The 14,115-nt window shown below is 43.4% G+C and overlaps 1 protein-coding gene and 1 pseudogene across 6 annotated transcripts in view; both read left to right on the top strand.

Annotated features, from left to right (window-relative positions):
- ANKFY1 (ankyrin repeat and FYVE domain containing 1) overlaps positions 1-14,115 on the top strand; it is a 65,620-nt gene that overhangs the window by 34,124 nt on the left and 17,381 nt on the right. For all 6 annotated transcript variants that reach the window (XM_023746333.1, XM_006105275.3, XM_023746334.1 and 3 more), the window contains 8 exons: positions 7,076-7,280; positions 8,907-8,975; positions 9,193-9,392; positions 10,591-10,688; positions 11,650-11,878; positions 12,761-12,859; positions 13,108-13,261; positions 13,849-14,017. In XM_023746333.1, the coding sequence (XP_023602101.1) occupies positions 7,076-7,280; positions 8,907-8,975; positions 9,193-9,392; positions 10,591-10,688; positions 11,650-11,878; positions 12,761-12,859; positions 13,108-13,261; positions 13,849-14,017 (1,223 nt within the window). The remainder of the gene's footprint in view (positions 1-7,075; positions 7,281-8,906; positions 8,976-9,192; positions 9,393-10,590; positions 10,689-11,649; positions 11,879-12,760; positions 12,860-13,107; positions 13,262-13,848; positions 14,018-14,115) is intronic.
- On the top strand, positions 4,046-5,049 carry LOC102422053 (annotated as a pseudogene).

Raw genomic sequence — 14,115 nt, 5'->3', positions numbered from 1 at the left:
TTTAATGAATTTGCTTTTCAAGGGGAAAAAATACCTTTTGTCTTTTTTTCTCATGGCCTTATTAATTCTTAAGTCCCAAATGGATCCTGCCTGATTCAACTTTGCAGTAGTCTTTATTTTTTTTAATTAAAAATGTTTAATGTTGATAATTATTGCAGAATTCCCCCACCTCCCCCTTTGCCTATCTCCACCTACCCCCAAACTCCCCCCTCTTTTGGCCTTCACCACACTATTGTCCATGTCATGGGAGTTGTATATATGTTCTTTAGCTAATCCCTTCAACTTCTTTATCCAGGTACCCCTCTCCCCAGTTCCCTTTGGCTCCTGCCAGTCTGTTCCATGTATCCATGCTTCTGGTTCCGTTTTGTTTGTCAATTTATTTAGTTCATTAGATTCCACATATTAGTGAGATCATGTGGTATTTGTCTTTCTCTCACTGGCTTATTTTGCTTTGCAAGGGTAAGATTTCCTTCTTTTTTACAGCTGCATAGTATGCCATTGTGTAAATGTACCACAGTTTTTTTTATCCACTGTTGAAGGGCAATTGGGCTGTTTCCAAATCTTAGCTATGCTAAATACTGCTGCTATGAACATAGGGGTGCATATATTCTTTCTGATTGGTGTTTCAGAGTTCTCAGGATAAATTCCCAGAAGTGGGATCGTTGAGTCAAAAGGCAATTTAATTTTTAAGAAAACTCCATACAGTTTTCCACAGTGACTGCACCAATCTGCATCTCCACCAGCAATGCACTAGGGTTCCCTTTTCTCCACATCCTCACCAGCACTTGTTGTTTGTTGATTTATTGATTTACTATGCATTGTAGTTTTAATTTGCATCTCTCTGATGATTAGTGACCTTGAGCATTTTTTCATATGTCTCTTGGCCATCTGTATGTCCTCTTTGGAGAAGTGTCTGTTTAGTTCCTTTGCCATTTTTTAATTGGATTGTTTGGCTTCCTGGTGTTGAGTTGTATAAATTCTTTATAAATTTTGGAAATTAACCCCTTATCAGATGTATCATTAACGAATATGTTCTCCCATACAGTGGGTTCTTTTCATTTTTTTGTAAATCTTTATTGTTGAAAGTAATACATATGTCCCCTTTTTTCCCTCCGTTGACCCTTCTAGCCTGCCTCTTCTTTTCATTTTGTTGATGGTTTCTTTTGCTGTGTAGAAGCTTTTTAGCTTGATATAATCCCATTGGTTTATCTTTTCCTGAGTTTCCCTTGCCCTTGGAGACATATTGGCAAAAATATTGCTGTGAGCCCAGCTGGTGTGGCTCAGTGGTTGAGCGTCAACCCATGAACCAGGAGGTCACTGGTTCAATTCCTGGTCAGGACACATGCTTGGGTTTTGGGCCCCATCCCGAGTAGGGAGCATGCAGAAGGCAGCCAATCAATGATGTTTCTCTTTCATTGATGTTTCTATCTCTACATCCCTCTCCTTTCCTCTCTCTCTAAAAATTAATAAAAACATGTAAAAAAGTGTTGTTGCTAGAAGTGACTGAGACTTTATTGCCTATGTTTTCTTCTAGGATTTTTATGGTTTTGCAACTTACATTTAAGTCTTTTATTAATTTTGAGTTTATTCTTGTGTATGGTGTTTCATTTTTTTGGTATGTATTCTGTCCAATTTTCCCAGCACCATTTGTTGAAGTGACTGTCTTTACTCCATTGAATGCTCTTGTCTCCTTTGTCAAATATTAATTGAGCATAAAGGTGTAGGTTGATTTCTGGGCCCTCTGTTGTGGTCTATATGCCTGTTCTTATGCTAGTACCAGGCTGTTTTGATTACACTGGTCTTGTAGTATAGTTTGATATTCAGTATTGTGATATCTCCAACTTTGTTCTTCTTCCAGTAGTCATTTTTGACAGGTAGCATTCCAGTATTGAATGAAAGCTTTCAAAAATGCAAGAGCCTTGCCCTGGCCCGGTGACTTAGTTGGTTGGAGTGTCATCCCATACACCAAAAGGTTATTGGTTTGAGTCCATGAGTTATAGGTTTCAGGTTCAATCTCTTATCAGGGTACGTACAGGAGGCAATCAATCAATGCTTCTCTTTCACATCGATGTTTCTCTCCTTTCCTCTATCTCTAATTTCAATAAAAACATTAAAGGGTGAGGATTAAAAAAAAAAAAACCCCACCAACAACAAAATGCCAAAGCTTTAATTTTGTAGAGGGATAGATGACTTGATTAAAGTACTTGGCCACTTTTTTGTTTAAATGTGGATATCAAAGACAGAGTGTACTGGTTCCCCCACATCTTAGTCATGCATATTTACCCATTCAATTATGTATTATTATTACACTATCGTCGTCTCTGTTGCACTTTTTGCCATTCACAAGTTGTTCCTTGTCGGTGGAATGTAGTAACTTCAAATATGGTTCTGTTGTAGCTGTGGCTTTGTCCTTTTTGGGCAAAGGTTTTAACAATATAAACATCCCTCTAAGCCATGTGTTAGAGGGCTAAGCTTGTTGGCTGATGGAGAGGAAAAATTTGTTCATCATTGGGAAGGAAATCCTTAGAGTATATCAGTGTCGAGAGGAGATGCATTTTTCCCAAGTACCATTCTGCATTGTGCAAAGCCATTGGTGCTTAGCGCTGGGCGTGTGTTCAGTGGGGAAAATTTCCACATAGGGAATTATTCTTTCCCATACTGTTTAATGACTGAGATGTTTATTTTGGAAACAAATAGAAATGTTACTACAAAAACAATCTCAGAATTATGTTTCTTTCCTCTTAGGGAGTTAAATTCTTGTGTATGATGAAAAAACATCTTTGGTGAGTTATTAAATATTTTGGTGATTGCTTAGTTACAAGAATTGCCAAGAATTGGTGATGCATTCCTGATGCTTATTTTCAGATTATTTATTCTTCCACCCTGAATTTTATCATTTGCTTATAAGCCAATGGATTACAGTGTGTGTGTGATAAATCTGATTGCTGCTAATTTTGGAGAGTGTGGCACAGTGTGGTGGATACAGCACTGGCATTGGATGTGGGACGTACCAAGGTTTGAATCCTGGCTCATCCACTTACTCTGGCCTTGGACAAGTCACTTAACCACCCTGGTCTCCTTTTTCTCATCTGTGAAGTGGGAAGCATTTCTCTTTACTGATTGTTGTGAGAATGAGAGACAGTGTTAGCAGCACACCTCGCACAGTGACCACCACGTGGTAGGGTCAGCCCATGGTTCTTACCTGGGCCCTGTGCTGAGTGCCGCAACTAGCTCCAGTTCCTGTAGGAACTTTTTTCACTTTTCCTTCCTCAACTTGAGCTATTAACCTTATTTTAAGTTTCTTATAATAAGAGTGAAGATCTTTCATATATAAGATTTAAGTCTGGTTCTGGACACATTTGAAAACAAAATAGTCCGTGATCATTCTATTAACTAAGTTATTCCAGTCAATTTGTATGAAGAATGAAATAGGCAGCCAGTGTCTGGGTGAGTCCACAGGAGGGATGCCATCGCTCTGATTAGCTGCATCTGGGCAAGAAGATGAATCCTTCTTAAAATATATACGTATCTATATATGTGCTGGTTTTTCTTAACAGCCAGCATCAGTCAACAGGTCTCTTAAATAGGATGCTCCCATCTATTTGTAGATTTGCACCACCGGGAGCAGCATGAGACACAGTTTGTATTCATTAAGTAATGAAAGTTACTGTCTGTTCCCTGAATATAACTTCTATCAGGAAGCTGCATTCAAAGAAAAAAATGTATTTGGATTGTTTTTTAATGTTAACTGTGTTGTTAGGACTATTTTTATGTGGTCAAGTCATTATAACATCTCATGTACCAGACAGTGTTGTAGATGAGGTGACGAAGTAACTGAAACTTTTAAGCACTAAACAGTTTTTATTTGAAATGGTTTTGATGGAAATCTTTCTACAATGTATTAGAGGTTTTCTTATTGACAGGAACTTTATAAACAATGTTTTTGGTGTTTTCTATTCCCTCCCATTGTTCTGTTCTTTTTGTTTAGTTTTGTTTTCTTGTTAATCCTCACCTGAGAATACTTTTCCATTATTTTTGAAAGAAAGTAGGAGGGAGGGGAAGACACAGAGACAGACATATTCATGGGTTGTTTCCCACACGAGCCCAGACCAGGGCCAGGGATTGAGCCTCCAACTGAGGTACGTGCCCTTGACCGGAATTGAACCTGGGACCCTTTAGTCTGCAGGCCGATGCTCTATCAGCATCTGAGGGGCCTGTGGTAGCCTAGCCACCTCAGTACAAGAGCTCACCTTCTCCAGCAAGATGGTCCCTTGGAGGAAAGTACCTGGGAGTGTTGAAAACCAAATGATTTTGAAATTTCATGTTCACTGAAAAGCAGATGAAACCCTTATATTCAGATGAAAATGAGCACAGGAATATAGATAACAGACTTGAGAGCTTTGCCACTCCTGAAATCCTAAGCCCCATTCTAGATGTTTAGACTGCATAAGTATAGTTGAAGAAGATGGAATGATATTGTAAGATGTAAAAGAAAACCTCTCGTTAGTGACTTTAAGAGAAAATCATCATCTGGAAGTTGTGATTCAGAGGAGTGTGCATTTATAGTATGGACAGAATTAGAAACAGATAAAGGTATTCAGATGCAAAGACAAAACAGATCAACTATGGAAAGAGAACCATTGCTTATGATCGATATATTGAACAAGTTCCAAGGCACCTTTCACAACGTGGCATTCATCCCAGGACCTCCAGCGAAGTTAAGTATAATCAACAATCATGGGACCAGCAGGTCAACCTGGGAGGTTGCTGTGCAGTTTTGGGATTTTCCAGTTAAAGAGGGATGTGATTTGCAAGAAATTAGTCCTGTCTAAACCTTGGTGAAATGGGGACAGACTCTACAGACAGTACCTCTGAATCCCATGATCTCTTGGGATGACTTAGCTATGTACTCTGGACTGTCAAGGGGAGGATGAGTTTGATTTGAAAGACTTCCCAGCTATGAGCTAATCGGGCTGCGTGGAGGCCACTGAAAAAACAGTTGCCTCCACCCAGCTGGAATGTCTCATAGCATGCATTGTGCATTTATAACTGGACTAGAGGTCCGGTGCACAAAAATCGTGCATGGGAGGGAGGGGTTCCCTCAGCCCAGCCTGCACCCTCTCCAATCTGGGACCCCTTGGGGGATGTCTGACTGCCGGTTTAGTCGAACATCCCTCTCATAATCCTGGACCACTGGCTCCTAATTGCTCACCTGCCTGCCTGTCTGGTTGCCCCTAACTGCCCCCCACTGGCCTGATCACCCCTCACTGCCTCTGTGTGCCGGCCTGGTCGCCCCCAACTGCCCCCCTGCCGGCCTGGTCACCCCTTACTGCCCTCCCCACCCCCCCGCCAGCCTGGTCGCCCCCAACTGCCTCCCCCCCCACTGGCCTGGTTGCCTCTCACAGGCCCCCACTGGCCTGGTCGCCCCACACAGCCTGCTGTTCAGTTGTTTGGTCATCCCTCACTAACCCCCCTGCCGGCCTGGTCACCACACACAGCCTGCTGTTCAGTCATTTGGTTGTTCCTCACTAACCCCCCTGCCAGCCTGGTCATAGACAGCCATCTTGTGAGGGTGTGATGGTCAATTTGCATATTACCTCTTTATTATATAGGATGGTCTCTCTGTTAATAGTTTATTATCTTATGATGCATTGTCATTCTTGTCTTATTTTCATTAAGAAACATTAATTTTATGTGTAGTGATTTATGCCTGTTTTGAATTATAAATGGAATTAAATCTAAGGAAGATTGAACTTTAATTTTATAGCGAACTTAATTGCTTAATTCCTACCATCCTCCAAGTTAACTTGACAAGATAGTCTAACTGGTTTTCCACAGTATTTTTAATATTAAATTGCCACTGGTCAGATTGCTTGGTTCTGAACTTAACCATGTATTCACAGAACCAATCTAGAGTCAGCTTTTTCTTGCTGGTATATAACAGAATAGTTCCAGAAATGTATACCTTTAATATTTTCATGAAACTTAATTTTTGGCCTTTTGTCAAGATTGTCTGTCAAGGTAGCTCTTTTCCCTCACACAGAACACTAAATAGACAAAAATGGTGGTTTGAGCTGTTGAAATTACTGGGTTTTATGTACGTTACTCAGTTTCAGTTTGACATGTGTGAATAGTACTACTTAGCCTTTCTACCTGTAATGCTCCAAGAGTTAAGGCTGTGGAAGGAATTTAGAAATTTCATTTTTACATCCAGTTAATTTACCATGTAAAATTTTTTGTAACTAGCAATGTGTACAGATTCTTTCTTTAAATATTCAGTTGTAAACTTTTTGTTAAGACTGTTTGTATGTAATTAGATTGAGAAAAGGAAAAGAACCTTTGGGCAATAATAAATCAGTCAGATGTGGTCTTACTCTGAAGAGGAACTGGTATGCAAGTACAGCAGGTTGAGGGTATGTGTTACTTAGGTATAGACTGATGAGGAAATGAAAGAGGAAGATAAATTGTATTGGGGAGAAATCTTGGAACCCTTTTAGAAAGTTGATGATCACATGAGGCTTTTGAAGGATAGGAGTCTGGTATACTTAAACTAGAGGCCCGGTGCATGACAACGCTGAGGGGGCCTTAGCGCTGCCACAGAGGCAGGAGAGGCTTTCGCCACCACTGCTGCTGCGCTTGCCAGCCGTGATCCTGGCTTCTGGCTGAGCGGTGTTCCCGCTGTGGGAGCACACTGACCACCAGGAGGCAGCTCCTGCTTTGAGCATCTTCCCTCTGGTGGTCAGTGTGCGTCATAGCGACCGGTCGTTCCGCTGTTTGGTCAATTTGCATATTTGCCTTTTATTATATAGGATAGTGAAGTGGTACTGTGGTGAGGGGCAGGACAGATAACAGGTAATCAGAAATTGAACAAAGTCTTTTGAATTCAAGTGTAACTCTGTGGTCTCAATGATGAGTTCCCTCCTACAGGTGTCCAGAGAGGTGCCGCTCAGACACACCCAATTGTTTCTCTTTGTCTGCAGTTGCTGAATGATGCCTTTCTGAGGCAACATTGGCCAGAATAACTTGCCCTGGGTTTTGTCATATGTAACCACTACTTCTGTTATTTCTTTTCAAGGAGATGTCTTTGCTTCCACTTTCCTCATTAAAAATGGGGCCCACGTCAGTGCTGCTACATTGAGTGCCCAGGAGACACCGTTGCACCTGGTGGCATTGTACAGTTCAAAGAAACATTCAGCGGATGTGATGTCTGCAATGGCACAGATTGCAGAAGCCCTTCTGCAGGCTGGGGCCAATCCCAACATGCAGGACAGCAAGGGCAGGTAAGTGGGCGAGCAAACAGACTGTTCTTAGCACCATTCCCAGTGGCATGTAACTGGCAGACAGGGACTTGATGTTCTTTGGTTGGCATTATTCAATCTGATTTTTATTCAAGTCACAAACATTCATTTGTTGCACAAATGAGAGACATGACTAAGGCCTGAGGCATTTGGGGAAACCATTTCCATTCTAGATAACAGAGGTCTTTGGATTTTTAAGCGATTTCTGTCATCATCAGAGTGGTCATCTCGTTCAACTGTTCCAATGGAACCTTCTTCTAGGCTCTTTGTTAGAGTTGCTTGGGTAAATTGAAGAAGTGGAGCACACCAGCACACCATCTCAAGGCCGTCTGTTTTATTTCTGTGAGGTGTAATTGCTGGGAAATTCTGTACATTAAACCCAGTTCTACCTTCTTGCAAATACTTCCATTTAGACAACTCTATCTGCACAGCTTGCCACTTCTTCCTCAGCACAGCCCTTTGCAAATTTGACAGTAGCAGTTGTATACCATTTGCCCCTTCCAAGAAATATTTACTTGAAGGTTCCTTGTGGTTTAGAATCTAAGAAAGGGCTGCCTGTCTTTGGGACAGCAATGTGGGGCGGGGGGGTGAAGGGGAGTAAAGCCACCTAAATCACCACTTTTCACCATAGCAACTCAGGATTTTATATCTTTGAAAACCCTCTCAAAAAAATAAGAAAAGAGTTGTGTGAAGTTGTCAGAATAGGGAAAGAGATTTGTGTGATGGACAAAATACTTAAATAAGATGGATCTCCATGAACTCTCAATATCATGTGATAATTATGTTATTACCCAAACATAATTGCATTCTTTTTTTTCTTCTGTTGATTCTTTGTCCCCACCCCTGCCAGCTGCAGTAAACTCTGGCAGTCTGTAGCTCTGAGATAGATGCCAGTCGGGGAGGCCCTGTGCTCTGCAGTGCAGTCTCCTTTGGGGCACTCGAGGGCTAAATAAAACAGTGAGGTGTGGTTAACTGACACTTTAATTAGTTCCTCCCTGTTGCCACTCTGAATGTTTTTGAGTACAACAGAGAATTATGGAATGATAGAAACTGCTGGGGGTTTTTTTGTTTGTTTTTAATTCTCACTCAAGGATATGTTTATTGTTTTTAGAGAGAGGAAGCTAGGGTGGGGGGAATGGGGAGAAACATCGATGTGAGAAACATGGATCAGTTGCCTCCTGTACACGCTCCAACTGAGGACTGAACCTGAAATCTAGGTATGTGCCCTAACCAGGAATTGAATCTGCAACCTTTTGGTGTATGGGACGACACTCCAAGCAACTGAGCCACCAGCCAGGGTGAAACTGATGTTTTAAAAACATGAATATATGCACAATCAGTAAGAGTCAGGATTTAATTGGAGACTAAATCTCTTCCTTTATTCTTATCCTTTTGGCTACTGAATAGTAAAGGGTAACATATAAGCAAACCCATTTTCATTCTTTGCTACTTGGTCATGGTTTTGGGACACCGTTTGCCAGTGTAGAAAAAGCCCCGTGGTAGAAATGTGGACGTTCTGGTGGATGGTGATTCTGGTCGCCTCCTGCTGCGGCTTCTGTGCGCAATCGGGGCCACCCTGACTGACACCTCTCCTCCTTCACCCTGCAGGACTCCCTTACACTTGTCCATCGTGGCCAGGAACGAATACGTGTTCAACCAGTTGCTGCAGTGTAAACAGTACGTAGGGAGACACGGAGAAATGAAAAAGCAGTTGTGAGGGTGGGATTGTGAGTGAAACATAATTTTTAAAATGTCTTTTAGTGTTGTAAATTTTAATAATTGAAAGTAAATTTTAAAAAATAATCATTCAACAAATATTAAGGAAAGAATGAGGCTGTTGTCAGGACAGTGTCTGAAGAAAGCATTTGCTGCTCACATTGCTTCCTTGTTTCAGATTAGACTTAGAACTGAAAGACCACGAGGGCAGCACAGCTCTGTGGCTTGCAGTGCAGTACATCACTGTGTCATCCGATCAGTCCGTAAACCCCTTCGAAGACCTCCCTGTGGTCAATGGGACTTCATTTGATGAAAACAGCTTTGCAGCGAGACTCATTCAGCGGGGCAGCAACACCAATGCACCTGACTCTAAAACAGGTAAAGCACGCATCCCTAAGAGCTGATGCTCAGGTCTGGAGGCTCCATGAAATACTGTGTCAGCGATTTACCAAAAATTTAGAAACTGAATGACATATTATTAAGAAGTATTTTATACTTAAGTTTAACTATAGAGGAAGTCCAAGTTATTTTATTTTAATATTGTGCTTCAAAAAATTTGCCTGGCTGGCATGGCTCACTGGTTGAGCATTGGCCTATGACCCAGGAGGTCATGGTTCAATTCCTGGTCAGGGCACATTCCCGGGTTGAGGATTCAATCCCCAGTGTCAGGTGTGCAAGAGGCAGCCGATCAGTGGTTCTCTCTCATCATTGATGTTTCTATCTCTCTCTCCCTTTCCCTTCCTTTCTGGGGCAAAAAAAAAATTTAGCCAGACTTTGAGTTGTGTCCATTAAGCTGAAATACTTTTGTTTATTTAATGCAGTGAGTTACAGAGTTTTTGGACTCAGAACTCCTTTTACCCTCTTCAAGAGCTTTTGTTTTGGTGGGTTGTATTTTTGGTGTTTATTGTATTAGAGGTTAAAACTGAGCTAAACCATTTGAAAACAAGAAGAAAAAAAATTTTTGTTTTATTTAGAAAAGAGTGATAATGCTAAACAAAATATTTCTAAGCCAAGGACAAACATTTAAGGCCCCACGAGTAAAAGTGAAGTACTTAAGGGGCATTTTCTGGTAGCATTTAGGTCGCAGTGTCTTCAAAATAGACATCTAACTCAGAGGTTCTCAGACATGGACACCTCCCCCACCCCACCCCCAACTTCCCACCCAGGGACATTGGGCATCACCTGTAACCATTTTTGATTGTCACAGCAAGGTTGGGGGTGCTGCTGTCACCTAGTGGGCAGAAGCCAGGAATACTCTAAACATTGTGCGGTGCCTCACGTCAAAGAGTTATCTGGCCCAAAATGTCAGTAACACTGCTACTGAGAAGTGTGTTCCAATCCAGCCCCAGGAAGGAGACCTGACTTACCTCTGGTTCTGGGTGGTGGCTAGTGCAAACCGGGCTCATCCTGTCCCTGGACTATTCCTGAGAGTACCTGTGTGGACTTAAGTCGAACCTTCTTTAGGTGCTGGCTTGTTAGTTGTGAAAGGTGGTGGGGCAGTCAGGGTGTGGTGCGCTATGGAACTGGACCTCATTGTTATGCAAATGGAAGAATGAATATGCCCACTTTCTCCTAGGAAATTGCTTACTGCAGCGGGCAGCTGAAGCAGGAAATGAGGCAGCAGCTCTTTTCCTGGCAACCAGTGGTGCCCACGTCAACCACAGAAACAAGTGGGTAAGTGTGGCAGGGCAGCAAGGGGAGCAGTTTTGATTTGTGGAAGAAATGACAGTGACAGTTTAAAGGGAAAAATGGAATGGATTCTTTTTTTCAATTTGTCTCCAAGTAAAATGTACACAGGATTAAAAAAGAGTGAAACAGGTGCTTGTATTCTCAAATATTGTTGGTTGCTTGATTCATTCAGCAACCATTTCCTAAACATTTATGGTATATTAGGTTGTAAACTACATGTACATACATACACATATATACATGTGTGTACATATCTTTCTTTGAATATTCTGTCGCTGGAGGGAAACATGGAACTAGTAATAAGGTTTCTTTAGGGGAGGATAATTGGGTATTGGGGGCAAAGAGTGAGAGGAAACTTCACTAAATATTCTTGTAGCTTTCGAATTTTTTTTAATTTTTATTGATTTCAGAGAGGAAGGGAGAGGGAGACAGAAACATCAATGATGAGAGAGATTATTGATCGGGAGCCCATAATCCAGGCATGCGCCCTGACTGGGAATCGAACCGACCTCCTGGTTCATAGGTCAATGCTCAACCACTGGGACACACCAGCCTGGCAAGGCTCTTCCATTTTCTGCAGCATTTATTTTAGCGACACTTGGAAGTCCTCTGTTGTTATTTAATAATAGTCATCTGTTATTTTTATAATTATAAGTAATTATAAAAACAAAGTGAAGGCTGGTTAAGAAGGTCATTGGAAATGCAGATGATTTGCCAGAACGTTGGAAGGGTGCTTGGGAAGACATTGATGAATCTAGGGATGATGGCACAGGGGAAAGGGAAGAGCGGTGACCAGGAGGAGTGGGACGAAAGTCGTGGAGGCCAGCTGGTGACAGGATGAGCCAAGAGGTGTGACTGCCACTGGGACCTGAATTTCAGCACTTAGGCTGTGAGTAGAACTCCCAGCCTGAAAGTGCTCTCCTTTGGATCATGTGTTTCTGTTCAGGGTGAAACCCCGTTGCACACGGCCTGTAGGCATGGCCTGGCCAACCTCACCGCCGAGCTCCTGCAGCAAGGTGCCAACCCAAACCTGCAGACCGAGGAAGCTCCGCCTCTGCCAAAGGAGGCTGCGTCCCTGGCCAGCTCTGTGGGCAGCGTCTACCTGCAGACGCCGTTGCACATGGCCATCGCCTATAATCACCCAGATGTGGTGTCTGTCATCCTGGAACAAAAAGGTGGGTGGTAGGAACTGCTGCCGGCCCCTGTGACTTGGGGATGGTGGTGCTGAGTGGGTCACTACCGAGGTGATGCTTCTTTCCTGGTGAGTTTCAGATAAATTAGAAAAGCATATAGTCTGGCTCCTGGCCGCAGTGTACATGTTCAGGATGGGGCCTGCCCATTTCACCCGCCGGGTTAAGGTGTTAGGACCTTTGACTGTGTCCTTTATTGTGGGGTGTTTGCCCAGGCATTTCCGTGGAGGTCAAGCAAAGCTTTGCTTTGGCATGAGCTTTGTTGGAGAACTCTGCTGTGGCAGGTCCTCTACGAGCCACCAGTCCTCTCTGCCTCAGCCGTCCTGGCAGTGAACCACGGAAGCCCCCGCAGTTCCCCTCAGAAAGTCAGCCTCAGCGTTCTCTCCTGTCCCGGGCGTAGGGGGACTCTCACCTGTGTCCTGGCGAAGGCTCACCCTTTCTAGCACTGCTGTGGAGGCAATGGGGCTTTGGGTAGAATGCACCTTTTCTTGGTCCTCACAGGAATGGTAAGATGGTAGGAATTACATTTAGGAAAACATTGCCAAGGCATGGTTTTGATCCTCTTTTCCACAATCAGGTAATTAACGTGTGTTTCCACAGTGGAGTCTAGTTTCCTTTTATGAAGATTCAATGTTTTAAACTTTAAAAATTTTGATTTTCCCCATAAGCTTAGATTTCATTTTCCCCATAAGCTTAGAATTTCTTTCCCCATGTGTTAGATTTCTTGGCTTCCACTCTCCACAAGAAGATTTATCAGTTCGTATTTTAGCCAGTTAGTTTGAAACTGATCTCTTACTCTCTTGGATACTTTAAATATGATCCATGGGATGGTGAAATCAAGTGTTCTTTTCCTTTAAAAAAATTTAGCTAATGCTCTTCATGCCACGAACAACTTGCAAATTATTCCGGACTTCAGCCTCAAGGATTCCCGAGACCAGACTGTGCTGGGCCTGGCTTTATGGACAGGTAAGGCTGTGCGAGAGGCTGTTGATACCTGCACACAGACAGCGGCAGTCAGGAGGGGGTGAGGGAGAGAGGGAGAGAAGCAAGGAGGTGGGGAGGGCTTGGTTGTAAAATAACTTTCCCGTTTGGGTTAAGCCTGTAACACCCAGTTTAAAAACTGCCGGCTTTGCGAAGTGGAGAGGGTGTGTTTGTTGCAGTAAGATGCTGGAGAAGTGGGGAAATGCATTAACCAGGGCTTGCTTATTTCCCAGGCATGCACACGATCGCAGCCCAGCTGCTGGGCTCCGGCGCGGGCATCAACGACACCATGTCGGACGGGCAGACACTGCTGCACATGGCCATACAGCGGCAGGACAGCAAGAGCGCGCTCTTTCTCCTGGAGCACCAGGCGGACATAAACGTCAGGTGGGCTGAGCCTCGGCAGCGCCAGGTCTCATTGACTCGAGGTGGTTCAAAAGCATAGCCCTGCCTGTGGAACATATTGCTGTCCTTGTTAGCTAGGGGAAGGGACGAGGACTCTGAAGTAAATGCGGTGCAGAAACTGGGCGTGACCGTACACTTGTGCTCTTTTTTTCCCCCCACTTGCACTGTGTCATTAAAAAGGAGTCTCAAATCACTTGAGTAAGAATTTCAGTTATAACGAAGAACATTCCAATATATGAGCTGTCAAAAGGCTTGAGGGGGAAATACATGCAGTTAAACTTGCACTGCTTTGAGATGCTGTTAGAAGCAGCTACACGCCCTTCAGATTTCAACACCCTGCAGTGTTGGACCATTACTTTTCTGTGACATAGGACGCCATGGCTGTATGTTTTCAAAGATCTGGGACAGATGCTATTGACAGGTTATATTTCTCGGAAAGGATATTAATGAATGTGAATGAATTAGTTTAAGGGATACGGTGGATTCAGGCCTCTGGAATGCCCAGCAGGGCACCCTTTGTCGTTTGGCTTTCACTACAAATGCTGGTTGTGGTGTGCATGTCCTAGCAGGACTCGGGATGGGGAGACAGCCCTTCAGCTGGCCATCAAAAATCAGCTCCCGCTTGTAGTGGATGCCATCTGCACCCGAGGAGCTGACATGTCCGTGCCGGACGAGAGGGGGGACCCCCCGTTGTGGCTCGCGCTGGCAAATAATCTGGAGGACATCGCTTCCACTCTGGTGAGTCAGACTCAACTTTAGCCTCTGTTTACACATGGGGATGTTTTGTGTCAGAGTTGGACTTGGTACCTACATAGCGGCCACAAGGAGCAAGAGAT

This window comes from Myotis lucifugus, unplaced genomic scaffold (assembly GCF_000147115.1).
Source record: "Myotis lucifugus unplaced genomic scaffold, Myoluc2.0 scaffold_657, whole genome shotgun sequence".
Classification (NCBI taxonomy): domain Eukaryota; kingdom Metazoa; phylum Chordata; class Mammalia; order Chiroptera; family Vespertilionidae; genus Myotis; species Myotis lucifugus.
The sequence above is the reverse complement of the archived record's forward strand: the minus strand, read 5'-3'. Positions and strand labels throughout refer to the sequence as shown.